We start from the raw sequence: 26171 nt of genomic DNA, 5'->3' as shown, positions 1-26171 counted from the left end.
AACAGCCTAGGGACCCACAAGACTGAAGAGTAGGTGGAAATAGAAAGGGCATTTCTCTGTCAGAAATGTTTTTCTTTTGCAGGCAAGGGATCTTTCCCTAAAATGTTTATTTGGGAGCCCTTGTCTTTCAGGGTACTTCATAGGTAACCTTTCATAGTAACCTTTCAGGGTACTTTCAGGGTACTCCCTCTGTGGGAAAAAAATCTGAGAGTTTAAACTCATTACCCAGAATGCTTTTTATTGTAGTCACTTAGCATGCTCTATAGTTCTTTGAATTTAAATAACTTAAGTAGGCTCGTATGTGTCATAACAGTTGAATTATTTTAGCAGATACATCAAATTGTTGGTGATTGTCAAAGTTAGTGATTGATTATGTTTGGACATTTTAATAATAAAAAGTTAAAATACATTCTCATTGATAAAGACTTTGATTTATTGGAGACTTTAAAATAAAACTTAGAACTTTGCAACTAGTTGAGCCTTGAAGATCATCTATTGTAACTTCTTCCTTTTTTTTTTTTTTTTGGAGAGGAAGATTGGCCCTGAGCTAACATCTGTTGCTGATCTTTCTCTGTTTTTGCTTGAGTAGGATGATTAGCCCTGGGCTAACATCTGTGCCAATCCTCCTCTATTTTGTATATGAGTGGCCAGCACAGCATGGCTTGATGAGCAGTGTGCAGGTCTGAAGCTGAGATCTGAACCCACAAACCCCAGGGCGCCAAAGCAGAGCATGCAAACTTAACCACTGCGCCACTGGGCCAGCCCCCTAACTCCTCCTTTTTAAAGGAAACTGAGGCACCAAGATGTTAAAGGACTTGCACCTTAAACGGTTACTAATTAAAGTGGAGCTGAGGCTCCTGACTTGCAGTCCTCTGCTATTTCTGGAGCATCACACTGTTCTTCAGATCTTTATGCCATGAGTAAAGTTGACTCCTGGAAAACAAGAAATGATTGCAGTTACATGAAGCAGATGTGGGGGAAAGCCAAATTATGTTCTTGGGACCAAAGAATTAAATCTTCAGTTGTATAAAGTTTTCCTTTTTTGAAGTGGGGAGGGATGGTGGTGGACAAAGCGGCAGATGGTTCATTTTAGAATTCTTGATTCTTAAAAGCCATCTGATTCTAGCTGCTAACTGTTTGCTCAAAAGATTAGAGATCTCAAATACCAGAAAATTAACTAGGAGGAATGTACTTCATTTCTCAATGCTCCTTAAAAATAAAACGAAAATTCCCCAGCATTATCTTGTTTTTTAAAGCTGAAAAATTTAGTTATGATAATTATGATTCTTCAGAGAAAACACAAATAGTTATGAGTTGAAGGTAAAGTTCCGTATAGTATTTTACTTCCTGCCCAAACTGACTTTCTCGTTGTAAGAGGTGTTGTGGTCTGTGACGGATAACTTGACTGTTTCGTATTCAAGAAGATTAAATAAGAGCCAGATAGATTTGAGGTAGCTCAGGATGTCACAGCAGTGACTCTGGGACATTTCTCTCTGAGATGTAATATGGCATTCCTTCCAGTGTCTCCACTATCACCATTTGTTTGGATCTAGGAAATTAATGTTGCTTAGTGGGAAATTATTTACAAATTGTAAGTGCCTTTGCCTCTGAGATGCTTCAAATGGTATTTTTCTTTATTTAGACCTAAATTGATTTTAATCCACTTTGCTACAAATCACATTCATTTCAGTATACCTTTCTTTAAAGAAAAGCAATAGTAAAACCCAGAAATAAATGTGCTCTAGTTTTGGAAATAAAGATAAATTTTTGCCTCTATTATTATGATTGAATCTTATGAACCTAATGTGACATTACAGTTGTTTAAAAAATTCTGTTAAGATAATGCACTTTATTTTTAAAATAGTTACTTTAAAATAGTATAAAACAAATAGTGGAGAGTGTTATAATTGTCCAGGCAAGAGCTGATGGTGGCTTGGACTGTGATGTAGCAGTGGAAATGGCAACAAGTAAATAAATTCAAAACCTACAGGTATTCCTGGTGGATTAGATGTGATTTGAAAGTAAATGAAATAAAATAAAATAATCTGTCCTTATTCCCACTAGCCCCATTTTGATTCCTCAACAGCCGCGTGTGGCTGGGGGCAGATAGCAAACGTCTCCATCATCGCAGGAAGGTCTTTGGGACAGCGTTGCTCGAGAGACAGACTCCTGCCCTTCAGCTCTTTGAACTGCCTTAGATGATTTCTTCGGTAATCTCCTCCCAGCTCTTTCCTCTGTTTCTCACTTTCTGAAGTTTCTGTTAATAAGATGTTAGACTTCCTGGATTCTCCTAATCTTTCTCCCTCTCATATTTTGATATATTTGTAGTTTTTCCTACTTTCTGGTAGCCTTCCTTGATTTTATCTATATTTTATATTTGAGCCCTCAATTGTTTAATTTCCAAGAGTTCTTTATTCTCAGCTTTTTCCTTTTTCATAACATCCTTTTGTTTTTATAAATGCATTCCTTCTTCTGACAAAACCAGTTGAGGGTTTATTGTTTTGTTTCAGATTTTTAGTAAGAACTAAAACAGTATTTTAAAATATTTTTAAAACATCATTGTTACTTTTTTTCCCTGGGCCTCCCTTTTTTCCTGTCTCTTTACCTGTGACCATCTTTGATGCTGGAGACTCCCCTTAAATGTCTGGTAACTCTTGATTATCTGTGTCATTCAAAAGCAACTTGAGAGTTTTCTGTATGTCTCAGGACTTACTGCCTGGCGGGCCCTTCCCTGGGGACTTTTTACTGCTTTGAATCTTTCTGGTTGTTGGGGAGGAGTGCAGAGTGCGACCAGCTCTTCCCTGTACAGACTTTCAGTTAATCCCCCCAATTTTATCCCTTCATCTTCCTTTCACTTTGCATTGTAGCTGGTGTTTCTGAGTCCTGAGCCTCTGGAATTCTGTGGGGCAAATTGATTTCTTTCTTGGTTGGGAGCTATATCTCCATCCTTCTTCCACAGACACCATTCATCCATCGAGTCTTCATACATTCCAGAAATGTGCCTTTTATTGATGGCCAGTCATCCGGTCTTGATTGTTGTAGATCTTTTATATTCCTTTGTTGTTATTTTAGAGGAGTCTTGAGCCAATCTCCACCATTAACTGGGAATCATACCTTTTTAAAAAATATTGTTTTATAATTTATAATGTAGTTTTGAATAACTTACATCACATGAACCCATAGACATTACTGTTACAAACTAGTTTCTCCATCACACATTGCTTGGCTTGCTCATACTGATTGTTTTTAATCTTACAGTGATACTTCTCGCCTCCCTCCTTTCTAATTTCTTTCTTTCTAGGTAACTGTACTTCTCTACAAAACTACGTATCGCACATAGCTTTAAACATAACATGATATGTGGGGAGCTAAATTGAAGTAAGTTAGTAGAGCCCACGATTTAAGAATTTCTTTTTCAAATCTTGGGAAAATTGAGTAGAAAATTTGGCATTTATATTCAGCATTCAACATTTTAATTCTTTTGTCAAATATTTATTGAAGACTTTTATGTCCTAGGAACTGTATTGTATTAGGTGCTAGGAATACACAAGTGAGTAAGATCTAGTTTCTACTCCAGAATCTTTGCATATCCTTGACATTTTAATTTAGGTCAAGGTTATATTGCCTTTCCTTGGATCACACAAATCCAGGCCTAAACAAATTCAGGCCTAAAATAGATATTTTTAGATTGAGAAAGACAAGCATCTCCAAAAAATCAATATTGTTAATGAGCCAATAACCTTTATATTTAACTTTTATATTGTATAAGAATTCATAGTTGAACAAGATGTAAAGCTATGGAATTTAGTGATGTTTAGACCACTAAACTTGTATAAATGGGAAAAATTATAAAAACCTAAATGCCCCCGAAATGAGATATGGTTTAATTGAAGAAAGTACAGACTGATGGTTCAGACTTGTTTTGTTTGCTTGTTCAGTGGTTTTTAGAGAATTAAATGTGACTGGTTTGAGTGCCAGGCATGTATTCTCTAGTTTATCACAGCATAACTCCACATTGTCTAACTCCTGGTCTGATTTACACATTTAGGTTATAGACCTGGCCCTGTAGGTGTTATAATTTGCTACTCCAAGTTTAAATAAGTGAAGAAATAATAAAATGCAGCTATTAAATATGATGTCATAAGAGCTTTCATGACGTAGAAAGGTATCTGTGGTATTTTAGTGAGAAATTACCAAGCTGTATATATTATCTCATTTTAAGTAAATGTGTATGTTTATATGCATATAGGGAAAGATGCACATAATATCTGATTTTCCTACTTCGAGTGATGTTAATTTGATCCCTTTATATCAGTAATCAGATGATATCATCTGATTCATCAATTTTAAAAGTTCCCAACAACTTTTCATATTTTAGCAGTTATTGATGATTGTAGCTTAGATCCATTGTTTCGCTAGAGATGGCAAAACGACAATTTTAAAATTTTTTCAATTTCTTCTTTATTTACTTTTCTTCTGTAAAAGAGAACTTTTTCTCATTGAATGTTTGATTACCTAAAATATAGTCCACATAGAAAAGGCAGGATAAATGATTAATTATTGCCCTTTATTAGTCAATTTTTAAAGTAAGGAATTGGTGCCTTAGCGGGCCCAAAAGATGACCACTGAGGCTCCCTCTCCCTTTTTTTCTTTTTGAATATCATCATGAATTAGGTATCATTATATATTTGAGTTTCCAATTCATTGTAGTCATTCTACTTTTTGACACATTGTTCTGTCTTTGGCCAGTGGGAGCCCCTTCATGTTGGTGTCTGTGTTCTTTTGACGTATTGACAGTAATCTTCGGTAGCTTCCTTGCTTTCAGACATGACAAGGTGTCTCTGACTCATCTTGTACACTTTCTCCACCTGACCAGGAATCAGTTATTTCTCAGAAAGCTCTGCTGGGAGAGTACAGGCCAGCGCTGAAGATGCTCACTTCCTCTGGTTGTCTCTGCCTTTTCACTGGGCAGAGCTGGGAAATACTTTGTTCCTTGAAAAAGAAAAAGAAATCATGAGTTCATACTGTTATTTCCAAGTCAAATGAAGGGTTATAGGGTTTTTAATATTTGCATATTTTCTTTTACACTAAAAATTATGGTTCTTAATGAATGACTAACAGAACTAATTATTTGTTTTATCTATATGTGTATACATACACACAGATAGATAGTTGTATATGTGTATATGTGTATATATGTATATATAATAGTTTTATAATAACAATACTAAAGTTAGCTTTAAAAGCAGTTGAAACTATCTTTGTTGTTCATTTAGCCCTAAGGCTATATCCCATAGATATATTTAGTTAAAATAATGGATTTTAAAGGCATTTGAAATAACTCTTATATGTGTGATTATAGTACCCATTTGATAAACATTTGAGTTGATTTCTATTTGTTTTTAATTTTTAAGGATTGCTTTGTTGACATCTAATTTTGATTTTAAGAAATTTATTAGTACATGGTCCCAAAGTCCAAATTATACAACAAGCAATATTCACAAAGGTTAAATTTCCATTTCTGTTCTCTACCCCTAGCTTATCCCTTCCCCCTATAGATAACCATTATTATTAATTTATAGTTTGTATTTCCATTATTTCTTTTTGAAAATATAAGCAAATACTTATATATATGTACATATTCCTCCCCTTCTTAGATAAAAGGTAGCTATTACACATATTGTTGTGTACCTTGAAAGACTGGAGCTCATCCATAGCAGTATGTAGAAATCTTCCTCATTCCTTTTACAGCTCCATAGGACTTTCATTATACAGCTGTACCATAGTTTATTTAGCTCGTGGACACATGGATTGATTCCAGTCTTTTGCTATTACAAAAGGCTATTCAGTGAGTAGCTTTATGCATATGTCAAGAGGCTCTCAAAGAACTTTCGTGTATGCAGTATTCAAAAATCTATCAGTAGTTTTCTATACAAGCTATCAATGTTTAAAACTGAGAATTTTAAAATAATTATTATTTCATTTAGAAATTATAGTAATAACTCCATTGCTTATTAACATAAATAACATTTTTTATGAAAATAACTATATTTTCCCAAACAAAAATATTTAGCAAAGAGAGTACCATTTTTTCACAGTGTTGCAAATCTATTGCAATATGTCATTTTGGTTGAAGTATATGAAGAAAATTCTGTCACATAGATATGTACTTGAAAAAGGGAATTTTAATAGCTTTTTTCAGATAATTTTAGATATTTTCCTCTGATACTACATCCAACTCAGTGATTGGTAGTTTCTTAAAGATTAATTGCAATATGGAATGGAAAATTCCACTGCAGTGGGGTTGGTCACAACAAAAACCTGCAGGAGCCAAAACCCTGAGGGACAGGAACCATCTCTGTTTGGTGGAGCTGTGGTGCCAGGAGGGTGGTGCCAAACCTCGTTGCCTTTTATTCTCTCTGTCCTTCTGCCCCTTGGCCCTGCACACTGCACACTTGTAGAGTGGGTAGTTTCATGTCAGAGGACTCTAAAGGAGAGTCCCAAGGAACTAGAAATTACCAGGAAGATCACAGAGAGGAAGAGCTTAAGAAGGTGACCCTATAGAATTGTTTATAAATTCATGGGCTCAACTCTGACTTATGCATGTGTGGATCAGATCCTAATTAGCATATCAAAGTCATTGAGAACTGAGCTAATGGGTAGACCTCTGCCCAGGTCACAAACTGAATCCAGTGTGGCACACACTCAATACAGATCCACACAGCACCACAGAGGCTTTGAAAATTGAAAAGACTTTGGAACCATAGCCTACAGAAGGCAGGTTAGAACTTCTGGCTTAAACCTTACCAGATCAGTTGCCTGCTAAAACAAATATCAACATTCTCTGTAGGATTTAAACCCAGAGTCTCATAACTTAATATTTAAAATGTCCAAGATACAGTCCAAAATTACTCAGCATATAAGAAATTATGGAAATCTCAACTCATGCAGGAAAAGACAATCAAAAGATGCCAATGATGAGACGACACAGATTTAAAACACTTCAAAGCAGCTTATTATTAAAATGCTCCAAAGAACAATCACAAATGTTCTTGAAGCAAACGTTAAAATAAAAAGTCTTAACAAAGAAAGAAAAGGTATAAAAAAAGAACCAAGTGAACATTTTAAAACTGAAAAATGCAACAACCAAAAATTAAAGCTCACTCAGTGGACTCAATAACAGGATGGAGATAACAGAGGAAAGAATCAGTGAACTTGAAGATCAATAAAACTTATCCAGTATGGACAATAATGAGAACAAAGTTTGAAGGGGAAAGAAAAAAAGAGCAGAGCCTCAGAGACCTGTGGGACAAAAACAAAACACTGAGTATTCATTTCCTCAGAGTTCAAGGAGAAGAAGAGAAAAGATGTGATGCTGAAAAGAAACTTTGACAAACTAACAGATGAAAACTTCCCAAATTTGGTGAAAGACATTAAGCCTACAGATTTAAAGAGCAGAATGAATCCCCAAGCAGAATAAACCCAGAGAAATCTACACCTAGACATATAATCAAATGGCTGAAAACTAAAAACAAAGAAAATAATCTTGAAAGCAGCCAGAGAAAAACAACACATCTCATTAGAGAACAATGATGCAAATGAAGATTTCTCCTCAGAAACCATGGAGACCAGAAGGAAATGACAAAAATATTTTTAAAGTGCTGAAAGAAAAGAAGTTAACCCAGAAATATATATGCCATAAGACCATTGTTCAGGAGTGAGGGTAAAATAAAGACATTCTCTGATGAAGGAAAACTAAGAGAATTTGTAGCCAGCAGACCTCTTCTGAAAGAATTGTTAAAGGCAGTTCTTCAGACAGAGGGGAAGTGATACCAGAAGGAAACTTGACCTGTCAGCAATGAAGGTTGAACAACAAATTCAGTAAATATCTGGATAAATATAGTAAACTAATCTCCTTGGATTCCATAAAAATGGACAGTGAAAGCAAAATACATAAATAACGTCCGATTGTTTTTCAATGTATATAGATGTACTATATAAAACAGCTATAGCGTAAAGCAGGAAAGGTGAAGGACCCAAGATGGTGGTCAGGTTCCTGCATCCCAACTGAAGTGGTAAAATGTAGATTCTAAGTAGACTGTGGGAAGTTAAGTATGTCTTCCATTATCTCTAGAACAACTACTAAAAGAATTATACAAAAAGATACAGTCAGAATCACAGTAGAAAAATTAAAATGGAATTCTATTAAAATGATGCTAAAACATGTTCAAGTAACTCAAAAGAACATAAAATAGAGGAAATGAACAGAAAACAAATCATAGGAAAGTTGACTTAAATCCAGACGTATCAGGATACATTATATACCTGATCTAAACATACCAATTAAAAGTCAGAGATTGTCAGAATGTCATAATGGGTTTTAAAAATAGTCCTAACTATGTGCTACCCACAAGAAACATTTTGAATATAATGATATAGGTAGTTAAAAGCAAAAGGATGGAGAAAGATATACCATGCAAAGACTAATCAAGAGAAAGCCAGAGTGGCTGTGTTAGTATCAGACAAAGTAGACTTCAGAGCAAAGAAAATTACCAGGGACAAAGAGGGACATTAGATATTGATAAAAGGGTTGATTCATTATAAGGACATAACCATTCTAAATGTGCATACATCTAACAACAGAGCTTCAAAATACATGAAGCAGAAACTAAAAGGGGTAATAGACAAATGCACAATTCTAGTTTAAGACTTCAACACTCCTCCTCAGTGTTTCATAGATCTGGTAGACAGAAAATCAGCCAGGATATAGAAAAAATTGAACAACATCATTAACCAACTGAATTTAGTTGACCTTTATAGAACACTCCATCCAATAACAGCAGAATACACAGTCTTTCCAAGGGCACATGTAACATTCACCAACAAAACAATGTTATCTGGCCATAATGGAATAAGAAATGCATAACTGAAGGATAACAAGAAAATCTCCAAAACTTGGAAATTAAAGAGCACATATCTAAATAGTTCATAGATTAAAGAGGAAGTCTCAGGGAAATTAGAAAATATTTTGAACTGAACGAGAATATAATATGCCCAAATTTGTGTGATGCAGCTAAAGCAATGCCAGAGGGAATTTTATAGCATTAAATGCTTATTTTAGAAAAGAAGAAAGGTCTTCTTTCTTCTAAGCTTCTATCCTAAGAACTTAGAAAAGGAAGAACAAAATAAATTAAAATCAAGCAGAAGGAAAGAAATAATAAAGATGAGAGCAGAATTCAATAAAAATGAAAACAGAAAAATAAGAAAAATGAAACCCAATGCCCATTCTTTGGAAAGATCAATAAAATTGATAAACCTTTAGCAAGATTGACAAAGAAAAGGACAGAAGACACAACTGCCAGCGTCAGGATCAAAAGAAGAGATATCACTACAGACCCAGTAGACATTAAAAGGATAGTAATAAGAGAATACTGTGAACAACTCTGTGCACATAAATTCAGCAGCTTAGATAAAATGGACCACTTCTTTGAACACCACAAACTACAAAAACTCACTGAAGATGAAATAGATGGCAGGTGAATAGTCTTAATAACTGTTAGGTTGAATTTCTAGTTAAAAACCTTTCAAAGAAGAAATCTTCAGACCCAGATGACTCACTACTGAATTCCTCCAAACATGTAAAAGAAATACCACCAATTTACACAATCTCTTCCAGAGAATGGAAGAGAAGGGAACACTTCTCAACTTATTGTATATAGCCAGCATTACTCTGATAACCAAAACGAGACAAAGACAGTGTAAAAAGAAAAAACTACAGACCGGTGTCTGTGAACATCAATGCAAATATCCTCAACAAAACATTAGCAAATTGAATTCAGCAATATATAAAAAAGAATATGCTATGACCATGTTGGGGCTTGTTCCCAGAATGCAAAGCTGGTTCAGTATTTGAAATAAATCAGTGTAATCCACCATACTGACAGTCTAAAGAGAAAAGTCACGTAATTGTATCAATAGATAACAAAAACTCACACACGTTTGGCAAAACACAATATCCACTCATAAAAACTCTTGGCAAACTAGAAGGGAAATTCTTCAACCTGTTAAAGGGCACCTATAAAATTCCTATAGCTACCATCATACTGGTGGAGACTGAATGCCTTCTCTCCAGGATTAGGGACAAGGTAAGATGTCCACTCTCAGCACTCGTATTCAACATTGTTCTGGAAGTCTTAGCCAGTGCAGATTAGGGAGAAAAAGAAAGAAAAGACATAGAGATTGGAAAGGAAGAAACAAAACTGTCTCTAGTCACAGATGACATGATTGCCAATGTAGAAAAACCCCAAGAATCTACCCAGGAAACAAACCAACAAAAATCCTATGGCTAATGTGAATTTAGCAAGGTTTTATGATAGAAGCTCAACACATACAAATCAATCTCACTTCTATTAGCAATGTAGAATTGGAAACCAAAATGTAAAAGCTAATACCAGTAGAATAGCTCAAAGAGAAATGAAATACTTAGGTGTAAATCTAGCAAAACCTGTACAGAATCTGTATGCTGAAAACCACAGAACTGCTAAAATGTAATTTATTTGATATATAAACCATTTTATTTAGTTGTCATCAAGATTTCTCTGCCTATACTCAAATTACCTTTGAGGACAGATTCCAAAATGGGAAATCATATTTTCATGCATTTACCTTCATCATGAAATAGATGTACTTATATATATAATCTTTTTATATATATTCAACATATTTCAAATCTTCAACATATTTATCTAATTTTAAGAACATTAAGACAATTTCAGGTTTTGATTCTTTTTCTAACGTAAAGGATCGATCATATTCATAATGTGATTTGAAATTGCATTTCATATTTTATCACACATGCATCTTCTCAGTAGCTGCTTGCAGCTGTTAGAAATAAGTTACAGAGTACTTCCACAAGTCCTGCTATGCATGTAACTCTGGGGTTGGTTTTTTTTTTTTTTTTTTTGAATTTCAGTTTAGAAGATACAAATGATAAACATTTTCTAAAAAGTTTAATTGAATATTGTCTCCTTTTATATCAGTCTTCTATTGCTTTCTGATTTTTAGTTTTCCTCACTTAAGCTTTGTGGTTCATGTATCTGTTCATTGCGAAAAGGTGTTTGTTTATACTGCCGGTGTATGTATGTTCAGTATTTAATGAAAAACGGCTTATAAAGTTAGTGCCTGAAATTCATGAGTATATGTAGTGTTCTGTATCACCAAGGGATTTGCTTATTATAAGCTGTTCTTTCTGAGGCCATAGCAGACATTAGTTTTGTACTTTAGTGTTCATACATAAAGACTTTAGAAGGTAATCCCCTACAGATTGTGACTGGGCTAAACACTCGGGACGGCAATAAAAAGATCCACTTCATTTTGCTTGTAAGAGCTAATCGTCTTCCTAACAAACCTTGATAAAAAAAAGACACACTGCCCCAGCTGTTGTGGTCAATCCTTCAGGGATTGCCTAGCCATGGAGAACATAAAGCCGTTTAGAAAGGTTGATTCTACTCAATATGGTAATTTGATGACCTTAGACAAAGAAATTTCAAATGCGCTGATTAAATTCACAGTTGACACTAAATTAGTTAGGAAGGTTAATATTCTAGAAAACCAGAATCAAATTCAGAATGATCTTGAGCAGTGGAAAAAATTGCCTTTAAAGCAGAGTAAAATTAAAAATGAATTTAGATACTAAGAGACAGAATAATAAAAGTATGAGAAAAGGAATTAACTAGATGGAAGTATGATCTCTTACCCTCCTCATCCAGCAGCTAAAACTTTGGAAATGCAGAAACGACTTGGACACTCATCGGTTAGTAGTGAGAGAATTGCTCCCCTCCCACCCTTTTTTCCTTTCTGCACAAGGGCAGCCTGTCTAGACCCATTCCCTTCTCTGGTTTATGTCCCAGTGGTTCCATTTGTGATACTCGCAGTGCTTTACCCTCACGGTGCTTAGACCCACAATTTCCCCCATTTACTTGACCTGATAGTATCTGCTTGTGCTTATATTCCAAAAAAATCCTGCTGTTACTGTGCCAATTCATCTTTCTCTCTTTCTAGTCTAACCTCCAGTTCCTGATTTCAACTGTTGCTAGCAACAGTGGTAAAAGAAAGATTCCTCAAAATCGTAATAACCGCAAACTGAATATGAATAGCGAACCTGCTATTATTGGAGGGGAAGAGGGCAATAAAAAGAAATCCCATTCTGTCATTTAAGATCTAACATGGAATCTTTATATGTTACATTAAAACAATTATATAACAACAAACCCTTCCTATGTGCCAGGAACAGTTCTAAATGCCATATGTGCTGAACTCTTTTAATTCTCACAGCAATCCTAAGAGGTGGGTACTATGGATAATGAAGCCTCATCTACAGACGAAGTTCCCAAGAGGTTAAGTCAATGGCTCAGGGTGACGCTGTTGGTAAAAAGCAGCCTGAAGTCTAACCCAGACAGTCTGGCTGAAGACCGAGGCTGCACACCTAACTGTTACTACTCCATACTGCCATGCCACTAGAACTGAGGCCAGATAGTGGTCACAGCAGTCAGGCAGGGAAAACTGAAGAGAACTTAGGGAACAAGAAAAAATCTTGAAATGGCTGGCAAATAGATCTTGTCGGCAGGGTTAAAGGAATTCAGGGTGTGCCATTTAGGGAGGAGAACATATAAGGAATAAGTTAATTGGGTTTCAAACATAAAAAGGATTTTTTGAAGAAAGTAGTGAATGTTCTGTCAATTGAAGACTGTCTAAAAGACGTGTAGTGAGTCCAATCAGGAGTACTTATGTTGGGCAAGAGGATTCATTTTTTGCTATCCAGTCTAAGAAATCGGGAGGTTGTGAAGGATCAGACCCAAGAGATAAGTCTACAATGGATGACTCTGTCACGATGGCTGTGATTCAATTGATCATGACTATAATTTTCCCCTTTAATTTTGCTCAGATATACTTCTTCATCCTTAGTCTCATGTTACCTAAAATGTCAATAAAATTTTAGAACAGAAGACAGGTAGTTCAGCTCCGTATTTTACAGACAAGAAAACAGAATCAGAAATTATATGTGTGTTGTCATAGGACTACCTACCAGTGGCCAGAACTGAGTGTTGAACCCAGTTCTCCTGACACCATGTCCAGAGCTCAGGCTGCTTTTTGGGGGGTTTTCATAGTCACGGAGGAGAATTTTGAGAATTTCTACTTAGCACAGTGAGATTGCTGTGTACGTAAGGGCGGCGGGTGTAAGTTTCACTGATTTATGAGCTGTTGTTTTTCTTTGTGTAGTATGAACCCAGAGGACCTGGTCGGCCCTTGTACCAAAGAAGAATCTCATCTAGCTCAGTCCAGCCTTGTTCTGAAGAAGTAAGCACTCCTCAAGACAGTCTTGCTCAGTGTAAAGAGCTTCAGGACCATAATAACCAATCTTCTTTCAACTTTTCATCCCCGGAGTCCTGGGTCAACACCACCTCATCTGCCCCCTATCAGAACATTCCGTGCAATGGATCCAGCAGGACAGCTCAGCCCAGAGAGTTGATAGGTAAGACGGAGTTGGTGGGCTGCTAAAACTGCAATTGTAACTACTCAGCTCCTGGATATTTATGGAATTTTTCTTCTCCTGTGTCCTCCATTTGCATTATTATCTTTGAAAAATATTTAATGCTCATAGGTCACAGGTGTGCCTCGGGCATACATATTAATTTAGGACTATATTGATTCCATATTTATTGTCTGGAGGGTAAGTAGATCTATCCATATTTAGGAACTAATAATTTTGATCATTTTGACCTGTGAATGAGTGAGACAAGTAATGGAACTTAAAACGTATTTCTAAATAGAATCAGCTTTGCTTGGGAAATATTTGTTTTCTGATTTTTTGTTTGTTTGTTTGTTTTCCAGGATTGGGGGTGGGTGTTGGTTAGTCAATATCAATTGTCAAGGATTATTGTCAATAAAGTTGTTTACAGTTTGCTATACAATAGTTTGGTCATGAGAGAAATCAGTAAAGTCTAACATTTTGAGATTTAGAAATCCTGTGTTTATTCCTTGTATTCTAATGAACTGAGAAATCCTAAGCTAAAGAGAAAAAAAAGGCATAGAAAGACATTGGACTGGACAGAGCTCTAAACTTGTATGGTGAAGTCCAGAGTCTTCCTCTTTAGCCTTGAACCGGAATGCGCTTTTCTCTTTCCCTTTTTCCCTTTTTTATGTTGAACATAAAGAAATGTTACATGTAAAGAATGATGCTATTTGAGTTCTCTAATCTATAGCCTTCCCTTTGTAGGCTGTAGATGTTGATGTTTGTGAATAAGTCTGTGATGTTTGGTGAATTTCTGCCCTGGTAGCATCAACCTTTGTACTTGAAATTAATTTTGTTCATCTTTAGAATGTGAATCCATTGTTTCTGTAACTGATCCATTTTTGAGTATGTGCCATACAAATCATATTTTTAGAACAATGGACATGGTAGGGAAAAAAACATTAATAAGATTTTGGTTTTGTTTCCTGGCAAGAAACTTTGCCATTTTAATCTTTAAACATTCATTTGTTCCTATTATGTATAAGCTGTTGTATTATATATAAGCTGCCTGGGGTTGCTTTTTAATTTTAAAGGGCTGACATAAATAGACATATTATCATACTTGAATTTCCTGAGAAACATCTAAATTACAAATCAGTGACCAAAATTTGTTACTTTTTAGTTGTTTTGCTTATTATAATTTATTTTAAAGACAACATCATTTCTCCTTTTTTCCACCTAAATTTTAGGATAGCTTTTGGTCAAAATCAATAAAAATCTGACCTGAGCTGATAAGGGAGAAAGTTCCTGAACAAATGCCCAAAGTGCATATCATTTATGGTATCTTTTCCACAAATATAAAATTATTTCTTCATTGCTAGGAGACAAATTGTAGTATTCTTTAGTTGAAAGGAAAACTTAGTTAAGTAAATTCAAACTGATATCCTGAAGGACAACTTATTGTCTATCAGTGTTTATGTGTTTGTTTCTTTTTAGAGGAAGATAGGAGTTGTCAGTGGTGAGTCAGAAGGAACATAATCACCACATGGGAAACTTCTTTCCAGAGTTTGAGTTACTTTTTGAGTTGAAGAAAACTGTTTATAGTGCATTGGTTTGGAATTTAAAGGAGGTCATTGTGTCTGGTATGGCCATGTTTTTTCCACGGTTGTAAGCTTGAGAGCAGAGACCCTGTGTTTGACCTTTCTGAACTCTGGGTTTCCCGTCCCTGGGCACTGATCACACTCCAGCTCTTGGTAAATGCTGCTGAGTAAGGAGAGAATGAAAATGGGTCCTGCGTGACTGAGGGGCGACCCAGCTGCACTGCTGGGCCTTACGTGCATTGGTGTCCATGGTGCGGGTGGGCTCACCTCTCCAACATGGATGGGTTTGGATTCTTTTCACTTATCTTAGTGACAAGACAGACTTTATCAGGCATTTTCTTTCAATGCATGGATGAAAATTGAAGATTAGATAGAGATATGTATTTTGGAAAAAATCATTCATTGTCAGGTTAGTAAAATTCATAGTTTTAAAGAAGAGTTTGTCTTACCTGGAATGTATCTGGTCAATCAAATTAATAGAGATCTTACATTCATGGTTAGATAAGAGTATAGACATTAGGTTAAACTGCCTCTAAAATATTATTTTATAAGTATTATTTAATTGAAAACATTTAAACTCTAATTATGTTGCCATGAAAATGAGAACATGATTAAATAATAAATCTTAGTAAAGTAAATAAAGATAGTAAGTTCTTAAAGAGCCAGTAAAATGTTTATTTTGTGAATTATATCAGGCAGTATAGGCCACTTTTATATTGAAATGGTTGTTAAACTAATGCTCTGAAAAGCAATTGTTTCATTCACAAAATGATGACATTTAGACAGAAAAGTGATAAATATTCTAAAAAGATATTGTTTTAAAGTAATTTTGAGCAATTTTGTGAATTTTTAAAGTTTTAAAATAGTACTATGAATTTAGTATATTGGGTCAATGAAACACTAAGTCTAAAAAGTGAAATATTTTCACCTTAACCTCCCAATCTACAAATAGGTAATAAACATAGGAAAAAATGTCCATAAACAACAGCAATTAAAAACATGCAAATCAGAACTATAAGATAACTGTTCATTTATAAAATAGGCTGAGGTTAAAAAGAGCAATAATACCAGTATTGTGATCAAGTACGGAGATGGGTAAACCTTGTTGGTTGAGTATAAATGGGCAGGATCTTCCCGCAGGGAAGTTTGGCTGTAGTTATCAAAAGCATTCACTGTGTGCGTACCATATGACCCAGCCGTTTTACTTCTAGGCATTCATCCTGAGGCAATAGTCATGAACATTTAGAAACACGTATCTCAAATAGCACCATAGTGTATAAAAGTGGAAAATTGGCTATAATCCAAATTTCTAAAAATGAGAAATAATAACTTACAGAAGTTATGAAATATCACATTATATGATGTCCTTAGGAAGAAATACACCAACAGGTTAAGGCTTATCTCTGGTATTTGAGAATAGAATGAGTTATTTTCTTCTTTGGCCTTCTGTGTAATTTCCAAGTTATCCTCAATGAATATGTATTATGACTATGATCTAATATAATGTTAGTTAAATTTTTAAAAGATTGAAAACAAAAGCAATGTTTGAAAATAAGTTCTGGTTTATTGGGCAATAAAATTAGGAAGAATAGAGTCAAATTTTAAAGGACCTGGAAATTCAGGCAGATTATAGGAAATGTGAAGTAAATTTTATAGCTGTTTTGCCCCCACATTATTCCATGTTTACTTAGAATATGTATTACAAGGAAAGGTAGCATTTTTAAGATAGAATCCAATGCCACTGTTACTTAGGTCAATTAGTAAAAGCTTTTTGACCAGAAGTATGTATATGCAGCTCATTTTTATTTAAGAAAGAACCTCTTTGTTCCCATTTTCAAACTATGAGCAGTTAATACAATAAATATCAAAGTGTACAATTGTACAAATTAGTATTTTGAAGCAAACCTTCAGACCTGACCTTTAGTTTTTATATGTTACCTATTCCAGTTCACATATTTAATTCTTTTTGGAGTGTTTCTAAGATAGAGAAGATTGCTTAGTTGTGTTGTGATTTCAGCGTTCTGTGGCGGAAGCTGTCTGTCCTCGTGGCTGTACTGTCACTGAGTTCCTGGAGATGAGAGCAGTTGTGACACGCTGAGTTAATGAGATGCATGAGTGTCACGGGCTTGCTCTTAAATCAGCGTTACTCTTCTCTGCTTTTAGCTCCGCCGAAGACTGTCAGACCTCCTGAGGATGAGCTGAAGTCCGAAAACCTCGAGGTGTCCAGTTCCTTCAACTACAGCGTGCTGCAGCATCTTGGCCAGTTTCCCCCCCTCATGCCCAACAAGCAGATCGCGGAGTCGGCCCACAGCAGCAGCCAGCAGAGCTCTGGGGGCAGCAAGCCCGCCATGTCCTATGCCAGCGCTCTGCGGGCCCCTCCCAAGCCCAGGCCCCCGCCTGAGCAGGCCAAGAAGAGTAGCGACCCTCTGTCTCTGTTCCAGGAACTCAGCCTGGGGAGCTCATCGGGCAGCAATGGCTTTTACTCCTATTTTAAATAATCACTTTTTTCCCCTCAAGGGAGAATGTTTTAATTTCTGTTTGTATCAATAGAATTAAGATAGTTGGACTTCATCTATAGATGCACAGTTCCCTTTGTTTTAATATTACATATGTTCTCACTTAATTGCTTTGCTGCTAGACTTGCAACTAATTTTTTAAAAGTATATTCCATTATTTTGCATTTTTGATGTGAGTCAGAATTTTGACAGCTTTTATGTAGAATAAAAACTATTTTTAAATTTGTGTATTGTTACATATGTTTGCATCAAGCTAGCAGCTAAGAGGTTAATTGTGCAACTATAAAAAAAGAGAAAAAAAAGTTTGTCTAAAAATGTATTTAAAAAGAAAAAAAATTGTAAGTAGCATTTACATTTATTCAATAATATTACCATATGCTGGGTTTCTGTACCAGAAATGGCCAGTTGATGTACAAATGTATGTTATTTTTGCTTAAATTCCTTTAAAATTTTTTAAAATAAAGGGGCAGCATCTTCTAAATACTTTAAGTTTTATCAGCTTTTTTTTGTGACAAGATGCTGCATTCTAAAACTTTTATAGTTTTAGACTATGTATGATGTGCTGTTGTAATCTCCATCCACTGTAGGATAGAGTTAAAGGCATTCTTTGCAGGTGTATTTCGTATGCCACTGTTTTTTGTAACATGAAAAAACATTGGCATACTTAGTTATTTTTTGGACAAGCTATACTTCAAGCTTGTTTTTAATGTTAATTTGATAGTGTGTTTTTTTTTTTAAACAAATCATGAAGCTGAAAAATTTTTAGGATTGTTGGTGCTTAGTAGACTTGATAACTATTTTAAAAATGCGTGAATTTGGTAAAATCCTTTTTTTCTCACTATGCATGTGTAAATGTTTGTAATCTGGCTTTCCCTCCCTCTCCAGTGGTATAAAGAATTGTGCCGCTTTAAGGTTTTTTTTCCCTCCAGTAAAGATTTTGGTACCTTATTTGATGTTTCCATAAAAATGTGACATTACACATGACAATTCAAATATTTTGCTAACTGTTTGGTTTGAGGAACATCATTAAAGAAGCAATCGAATGTTTGTCAAAGATGTATCAAAATTCATCAAAATCTGGGGCAAAAAACTACCCTTGTTTTTCATGTCTTTCGATTCTTCTAAAATAACCCCACTGAACTTGTACAAAAATATAAAATTTAAGTAGCTCTCTTATATTCTACGGTCTAAAACTTGTTTTGAATGAACTTTGGTACAATCCAAAGGAAAACATTTACCCTGTTAAAACTTGTGGTCTCGTAACGCTTTGGAAGCGATGCATGTCCTTACTGTTTTCCTGGCCTAGTAGTACTACTTTTATACTTCAGAGCTCTCTTGAAACGACAATATAACCTTTTTCTTTTAATAAGATGAGGTTGGGAAACATTGCAGATGAACCAGTGGATCCTCATGGTCCATTTAACAATAGTTTTGTGGAGGCCTCCTTTTGAAGAGGCCCTCCTGTATTCACAGTACATTTTTAAAACGGGGTTGAAAAGTGGCAAGTGTAAAAAAAACTACGTACATCTCTTATATGACTGGAGTTAGTTGGTGTTGGCCAGCTGCAGCCCCCTCTCATCCTCGGACAGTGTAGGAGCAGAGTGCCTTTAGGTAAAGGTTATCAAGCCGCAGGACGAATGAAGGGTGCCTCTGGCTCAGTTCTGTCTCCCCGCGCAGAGGGCGGTTCATTTGTATGTGGCTTCATGTTCCAGGCTGCAGGTCTCCGGGTGAGGTGGCACATGTCGCCCTTAGACTGCAGACATGTTAACGGTTAGCATAAGTCACAGCTGGAAAACGGAGCCAGCAAGTTACAGCACCACGTTTTCTCTGTGTGATGTCAGATCACTGCATTTAGCTATGCCCAGTTTTACTCAACATACTTTAGTTATAAGAAAAATTTTTGCCGTATAGCTATGTATTTCCAACTCTGTGACAAAACTCAAGACATAGCCCAAATGAAAATTAGATCTCCCCGATGTGAGGATGTCTATGAAAAATAATTTTCTCATCACTGATGAGTCTCCTCCCCCAAAATAGACAGGACTAGAACACGAGCCAGGTGCATGCTCAAAAGCATGCTGATAATATGAAGACAGAGCTGTCACGCCAGGGCTTGCAGTTAACCCTTGTCGTGAAGTAATTGCCTAGTTTTCTATTTTCCATACTTGAACCTTTAAAATATATCAGTTTTTAAATTATTTATATTTATATTTAAAGAGGTCATGTACACACCCCCACCACCTTATATAAATATTGATGATGGAAGCTTTGGATAAAGAAGCTGTTAAGTTGATGAGGCATCCCTGTTCTAAGCAGTTATTTTTAAAAAACTAAAAATAACGGCGACTTAAGTCCACTGCTCTGCTATAAGCTTCTGAGTGTTCGTTTCCTCATTGTTTCTACAGCCAGACAAGGCTTTGAATGTTGTTTCCGTCTGATACTCTTAGATTCTGCTTTGAATGCATATTTCAAATTCTAACAAGCTTATTCTTTCTCAGCATTGCTTAATGCCATCTTTCCAACCGGGCTTTAAATCTGTTATTTATGCGTAATGTCTCGTAATGGTGTTGAGCAAGTCTTACTGCAGGAATTATTACAAGTTTCTGTTGAAATGAGGCGTGGCTTCTGAGTACCTTTCATGCTGTTTGGATATTACTTGGGTAGTATTAGTAAGTACCCACATATCAGACTGATAACTTATTTTGTATACTAAGTTCAACCTTAGAATTCAGATGGAACTCTTTTTTTTTTTTTTTTTTTTAAGAAAACTTGATGTTAGCTCTTGGATAATACCAAGTATTACCAACTTACTTTTCTTCCAGAACAGATTTCTTCTTAGTGAGGTTAATTGTACTCATGATGTCTTTCTACTTCTTTGTTCTGTATATCACTCTGAAGTTTCCTTCTTCTTGCCAGAACTATTTTTTATTCATTTCACTTTTTAATTTCAGTGCTATTGAGATTTTCTTTTTTTACCTTAAAGAAATTCTTTTGGGTGATAGAATTTGTAGTCATGCTAAATTTTTTTTCCTGATCTAAAAATGAATTTTTGTTAAGATTTGAAGAGCCTCAGTCAGTGTAACATGGATATTTTCTAGTGCGTTTGTAAAAGAGGTTTTGGTTGCCATTTGGGCATCTGCTTTGCCAAATCGTTACAGCAGAGCTTTGTTTTTGATTAATCAGTAGTTAATTATTGACCATTTAAACTAACATGACCTTAATTTTCCTTTCCTCAGACAGGTATGCTTCTAGCCAAGTCATTTTGTATATATGAAATAACAAACTGCTTTGTGTGGTTTTTTTCATCAGAAATTCTAGAATAAGTTCAAGTTCGATGTAAACACCAATTGGTCTTCTCAGTTCAGAGACTCGCAGAATAAGTAAAATAAGGAGAATTCCCACTGAATAAGCTTTACCTAATAAAACATAGCAATCTCCAAGACCCATAGTCTCCTTGCTTATGGAGGTATTGAAATTGCTGAGAAAGCTAACTGAATCTCTTAACTTTGAGATAATTAATATATAGTATTATCTTGCTCTGGTGTAGTTGATTTCACCTGTTTAATATTTTCCGTGTAGATTCATCTCAAGAGCAATGCTGTAAACATAGAAGAATGTATCTCTAGCTGCCTTGGCTAGAGAGAGCCACCTTGCCTAAGAGCCAGGGTGTGAAAAAATTTCAAGATAAATTTTACTTTTCAACTGTTGTTAAGAAAATTAGATTTACTGAAATAGTCGTTTTAAAAGAGACACCTGTTAAACTTAGATAGCTTTGTTTCATATTGGAGTTGTTTTTTAAAAGGGAATACCAGAAAAAACAATCTATAAAAATACAAGATTTAAACTTTAAATATATTGAAAGATACAAAATGCTGCCTTAAAATGTTATTTAGGCTACCATCCATTTTTTTCTTCTGGCTCCACAAAGGTAGTAATTTGTCTTTTATGACTTACCGGACATTGTTTCTTGCTAACCATCTCCTTGGTATATGGAAACCCTCAGTTTCTACCACCACCCTGTGTCTTCCTAAATCTTGAAGTAAATGTTTTGATGCATCTGATTTTTCTCCCCTCTTTGCCATCTGATCCACAAACTACTTGGCAATTAGAAATAATAGAGAATGTTCTAACTATGATTTCTTGTTCCAAATATCACTTAGTGATGTCCATCAAATTATATTATAAAGGTATCATGAAAGAGTGAGTGGCACGTTAGTCTTCAAAGTGCTCATTATCTTAGGCTTCCCGCATTTTCCATCTACTTGGGGTTGGATGTTTGTTTGCTGAGATTTTACTGTAAAGCTGCTGAATTCACACTTAGTGCTCTCACACCTGTTTAATTAGCAATTTCAAGACCATTGTTACAAGGAGTGAGTCTCACTAACATTTAACATTCTTACAAAACACATTCAGAAAATGGCATGGTTATTACTTTAAACTAGAATGTCAGATTAAACAGATTAAAAATTAAAACTTTTTAATGTAACATTTAAAATTTTTGAAATGATTGAAAATATCTACTTTGGAATAAACTTTAAGGAAACAGTCACAGGAGTTGCTAAATTTTTTTGAAGGGAGGTACCTAATAGAAGAATCTAGACTTTGTAACGTGAACTGTGGTTAAATCCTGAACCCAGTTGTACAGTAGTGGTCTAAGCTTCTAAAACTGGAGTGTTAAGAAAACCCAGAGACATTCATATACCTATAGTTTCAGTAATCAGAGTATTAGACCAGACTTTATTTGCAATTTGTTCAACAGAGAGATTTTATTTTGATACAAATATTAAGCATAAAGCATAGTAGGTTTTATATAATTCTATGAGTTCATTAAACAATATTATGGAATTTTCATTATGTTCTTGGGGAGTCTTTTTAGCTATTTCTGCACCTCATATATGAGGTCTCTTCTGTATTTTATTTTGCATACTAGCATGTGACTGCCTGCCTTAGAACTATGTATAGGAGGGGAAACTGATAGTACTTTTTAAAAAATATTTGATTTTTTTTAAATAAAAGTTTTCATTCTTTTTTTGATGTTTGCGCAGTAAAGGGGAAAGGGTGGCAAATTACATAGGTTTCAACACAGAGTAGAAGTCACACAATAGTATCTGTTTACAAATCTGTCCTCTTTTAAGATCTCTGAATTTTGAGCAGAATGGGACAGTGGTTCTCAGACTTTAGTCAGCACCAGAATTATCTCCACCCCCAGAGGTTCTGATTCCAGGCTGGAGCCTGATCATTTGCATTTTTCCAACAAGTTCCCAGGCGATGCCAATGCTGGGAACCACTTGAGAGCCACTGGTCAAGAGAAAGTCTGACTGTCTTTTCAACTAGGCATATATTTACTTAGTGTAAAAAACTGATCTCTTGAAACATTCTTACAATTCTGTTGCCATGAGTGGGACATTCATGGGCAAAGATCTCTCTGGAGTGACAAGCCCTTTGGGTGGCTGCCGCCCCCTCCCATTGCCCACCCCTCTAAGTTTGTGCTGCTTTTCCACACCAGGGCGCAAGAGCTCTTTCATTTCTAGGGTGAGTTTGGTTCTGTGTACACTGCAGCCTAGGCTGTGGTCTGTGAGCTGTGTGTTTGTTTGGTGTGCTCAGAGTCGATCTTGATGATCTGTACCCACGGAGACGAGAATTGTGGAAGGAAGCCATCAGAATGTCACGAGAATGCACCTTGCATTTATCGTGGCGCTAGTACAGGAGGCCCTGTCCTAAGAGGGCAGTGATGTGGAGCATCGAAAACAATAGATAATCCCCAAAGATGACGTTCATAGGTTTTATGTTTTGGGGGGTGATGGGGGGCGGGGCGGTGAGGGCAAAGGATTTGGTTTTCAAATTATGTGTTTCTCAGGTTAAGCAAGTTATTTTGGATTCTCTGCCTTGCCAGCAGGTGTTAGGGGAGCCTGAAGAGTTGTATATGGCAGAAAATTGATAATTGTCTCTGATTACTTTGCTACCTTTAAAAAAAATCTATATGTGTTTGCAAAACAGTCTAGGGGAATCTGCCACCTACACAGCATGAGTTATTCATAAACCATAGGTGCACATGTATGAGCAAGTTATTTTTAAGAGAGAGACTGCCTATAATATAATAAACCTGACAGGTCTTTGGATATTTTAAAACGTGTGTTCTTGTCGTCATCGTCATATTCCCCCTGGACTGCTGCTCGAGGGGGACCGCGCTCTGCCTCTGGTTTTTAGTTTGGCTTTGAATTTACTGAGCTACTAGAAAGAGAAAAAATATTTTTAAGGTAATAGATTATAGGACGACTTAGATGTAGAAGTACATGAGAAGCATCCTAGAATGCACAGCTCTGGAATTCTTCAAACAGCACTTCCTCCTTGAAAGCTTGATAACCTTGGTGGGGATTGTCCATTTGTTCAGCACGGGTTACTGTATCCACTTCCCGCTCATAGGAGGCTTCGCTTCATGTGCGTTTTGCCTTGCACGATGCCTTGTACGTGAAGACCTCGTTCTATCTTTCGGTCGGTCAGCGGGCTCTTCTGTCCAGGTTGAAGTCCCAACGCGTCAGTTACACCTGAGAATGTTTCTCAGCCCCCCTCCCATACAGAGGAAGGGTCTTGGATTTTCATATATCCAGACCATGCCTGCTTCCTATGAATCCACGTATGTGACATTGTACTGTATCCGCTTTCTGTGCCAGTCATCTGACCTGATTCTTTGAAACCCACGAAGGTACTGGTTATATGTAGTAGTTGTATTCTAGGTAAATATTGTGATTAAAATACCTCTCCTCTAAATTATAAAGGTAATGGGTTTTGCATTTTATTAAAGGGTCCTGTTATTAGTGACACAGGTTTTTTTGAATGCTTCAAAAATACTTACCTAAACTTGTTCAGCTAACTTCATATCATCAATTACTTAGCAAATTCCTACTGGGTCTTATTTTGGCAAGCCTTCCCAAGGGAGGCTGTATCCAAACCGAGGTGGCTACTTTCCATCTCCTAAAAGTACCAGTGGTGCAGCCATCTCATAATCATAATTTATGGCAAAAAAATAACAAAATTATTTTTTCTTTGCAGTTAATGGTACCTCACCTCAGAGGTTCTGATACCTGAAGAGTTTATCCATAAAGTAAAAATGACTTCCTACCATAAAATAACCCCAAAGCCACTCTCTAGGGTTTTGTTTTCTAGCTTTTTTGTCAATTTCTTTTATTTTTTAACTTAGTTTTGGAATTACTTTAGCCACTTTGGTTCTTTAGAACAAGTTTTCAATTTTGGGGTCTACAGTTCCTACATTGTGATCATTGTCTCAGTGAAGTTCTTTTGTTTTAAAAGATTCATGGTAACACAAAATGTATTTTACTGCTACAACTAAAATGTATTTATAATAAAATGCCTTTTTAATAATTTGGAGATTTGTTTATTATGTGTGAACCACAATTCTCTGCTTCCTTTTACTTTTAAGATCAAAGGTCTGACAGAAGTTAAGCACAGCACTTTGATCTTATTCATAATGTTAACTGGTGAAAGTAGCTGGAGTAACAGAACTCGGTGTTAATTTGTAAAATCGTAACTCTGGTTTCCAGAAATTTGCAACTTCAGTTAAATTTCTGAACTTCAGCAGTAGTGAAGCCCTAAAGGCTTAAAGTGTTACTTAAAGGTTTAAAGATCATCCATGGCCAGTGAGAGAATCAGCGCTTTTCACATTGCCATTTAACATGGATCTTAGGGATTTAAGAAAATTATCCTCAGTTGCTCTTAATAAGTAACTTGTGCCACCCAGAATTTATTTCAGAACTCATAAACCTAGTTTATATCAATATGTTATAAGGGTACAGTAATCCCCTTCACAATGAGGTGGGACAAGCATTCATTCAGCACCCCTCCCCCGCAAACGCTGGCTGTGTGCAGAACTGCCCTTGGTCAGGGTCTTGTGTCTGATGGGGAAAGTGCAGCTGCCGTGGTGCGAGTTTGAGAAGCATTAGCAGGTCACAGGATGCCCTGTGTGCTCTGGCTTTTTTGTTTTCAACATCCTATTAATGTAGCACATAAATCTAATTGAATATACTGTACTTACGGTTTGTAAATAGAAGCAGATATGGGGGCCGGCCCTGTGGCCAAGTGGTTGAGTTTGCGTGCTCCGCTGGGGCGGCCCACGGCTTCACTGGTTCAGATCCTTGGTGCAGACATGGCACTGCTCATCAGGCCATGCTGAGGCGGCGTCCCACATGCCACAACTGGAAGGACCTACAACTAAAATATACAACTATGTACTGGGGGGATTTAGAGAGAAAAAGCAGAAAAAAAATTGGCAACAGTTGTCAGCTCAGGTGCCAATATTTAAAAAAAAACAAAGTAGTACAGGCAGCTTTTCATAAGGACAATTTCTAATTCTTGTTGCAGTCAATCAATTTTTAAGCTAGGTATCTTGCTTTCTTTGAACTGAATTGATATGATACAACATAAATCATCTTTGGATTTTAGAAAGAAAAACACTACATATAAATCATATGGATTTGGAGGACGCCTTGAGCTGTTATCTGCCTCTAGATGAAGTAACCCAAGGCCCCG

At 36.0% G+C, this 26171-nt stretch overlaps 1 protein-coding gene across 35 annotated transcripts in view; it reads left to right on the top strand.

Annotated features, from left to right (window-relative positions):
• The window catches only part of HELZ (helicase with zinc finger), a 176829-nt gene extending 151822 nt beyond the window's left edge, over nucleotides 1–25007 (top strand). For 34 of the 35 annotated variants that reach the window (XM_023651614.2, XM_023651612.2, XM_070225659.1 and 31 more), the window contains 2 exons: nucleotides 13279–13531; nucleotides 17275–25007. In XM_023651614.2, the coding sequence (XP_023507382.2) occupies nucleotides 13279–13531; nucleotides 17275–17609 (588 nt within the window). In that variant the 3' untranslated portion in view covers nucleotides 17610–25007. 35 annotated transcript variants of the gene reach the window in all.
• Nucleotides 25008–26171: the final 1164 nt, after the last annotated feature.

The sequence above is a fragment of the Equus caballus genome, chromosome 11 (assembly GCF_041296265.1).
Source record: "Equus caballus isolate H_3958 breed thoroughbred chromosome 11, TB-T2T, whole genome shotgun sequence".
NCBI classification, from domain to species: Eukaryota; Metazoa; Chordata; class Mammalia; order Perissodactyla; family Equidae; genus Equus; species Equus caballus.
This window is presented reverse-complemented; position numbering and strand designations above follow the sequence as displayed.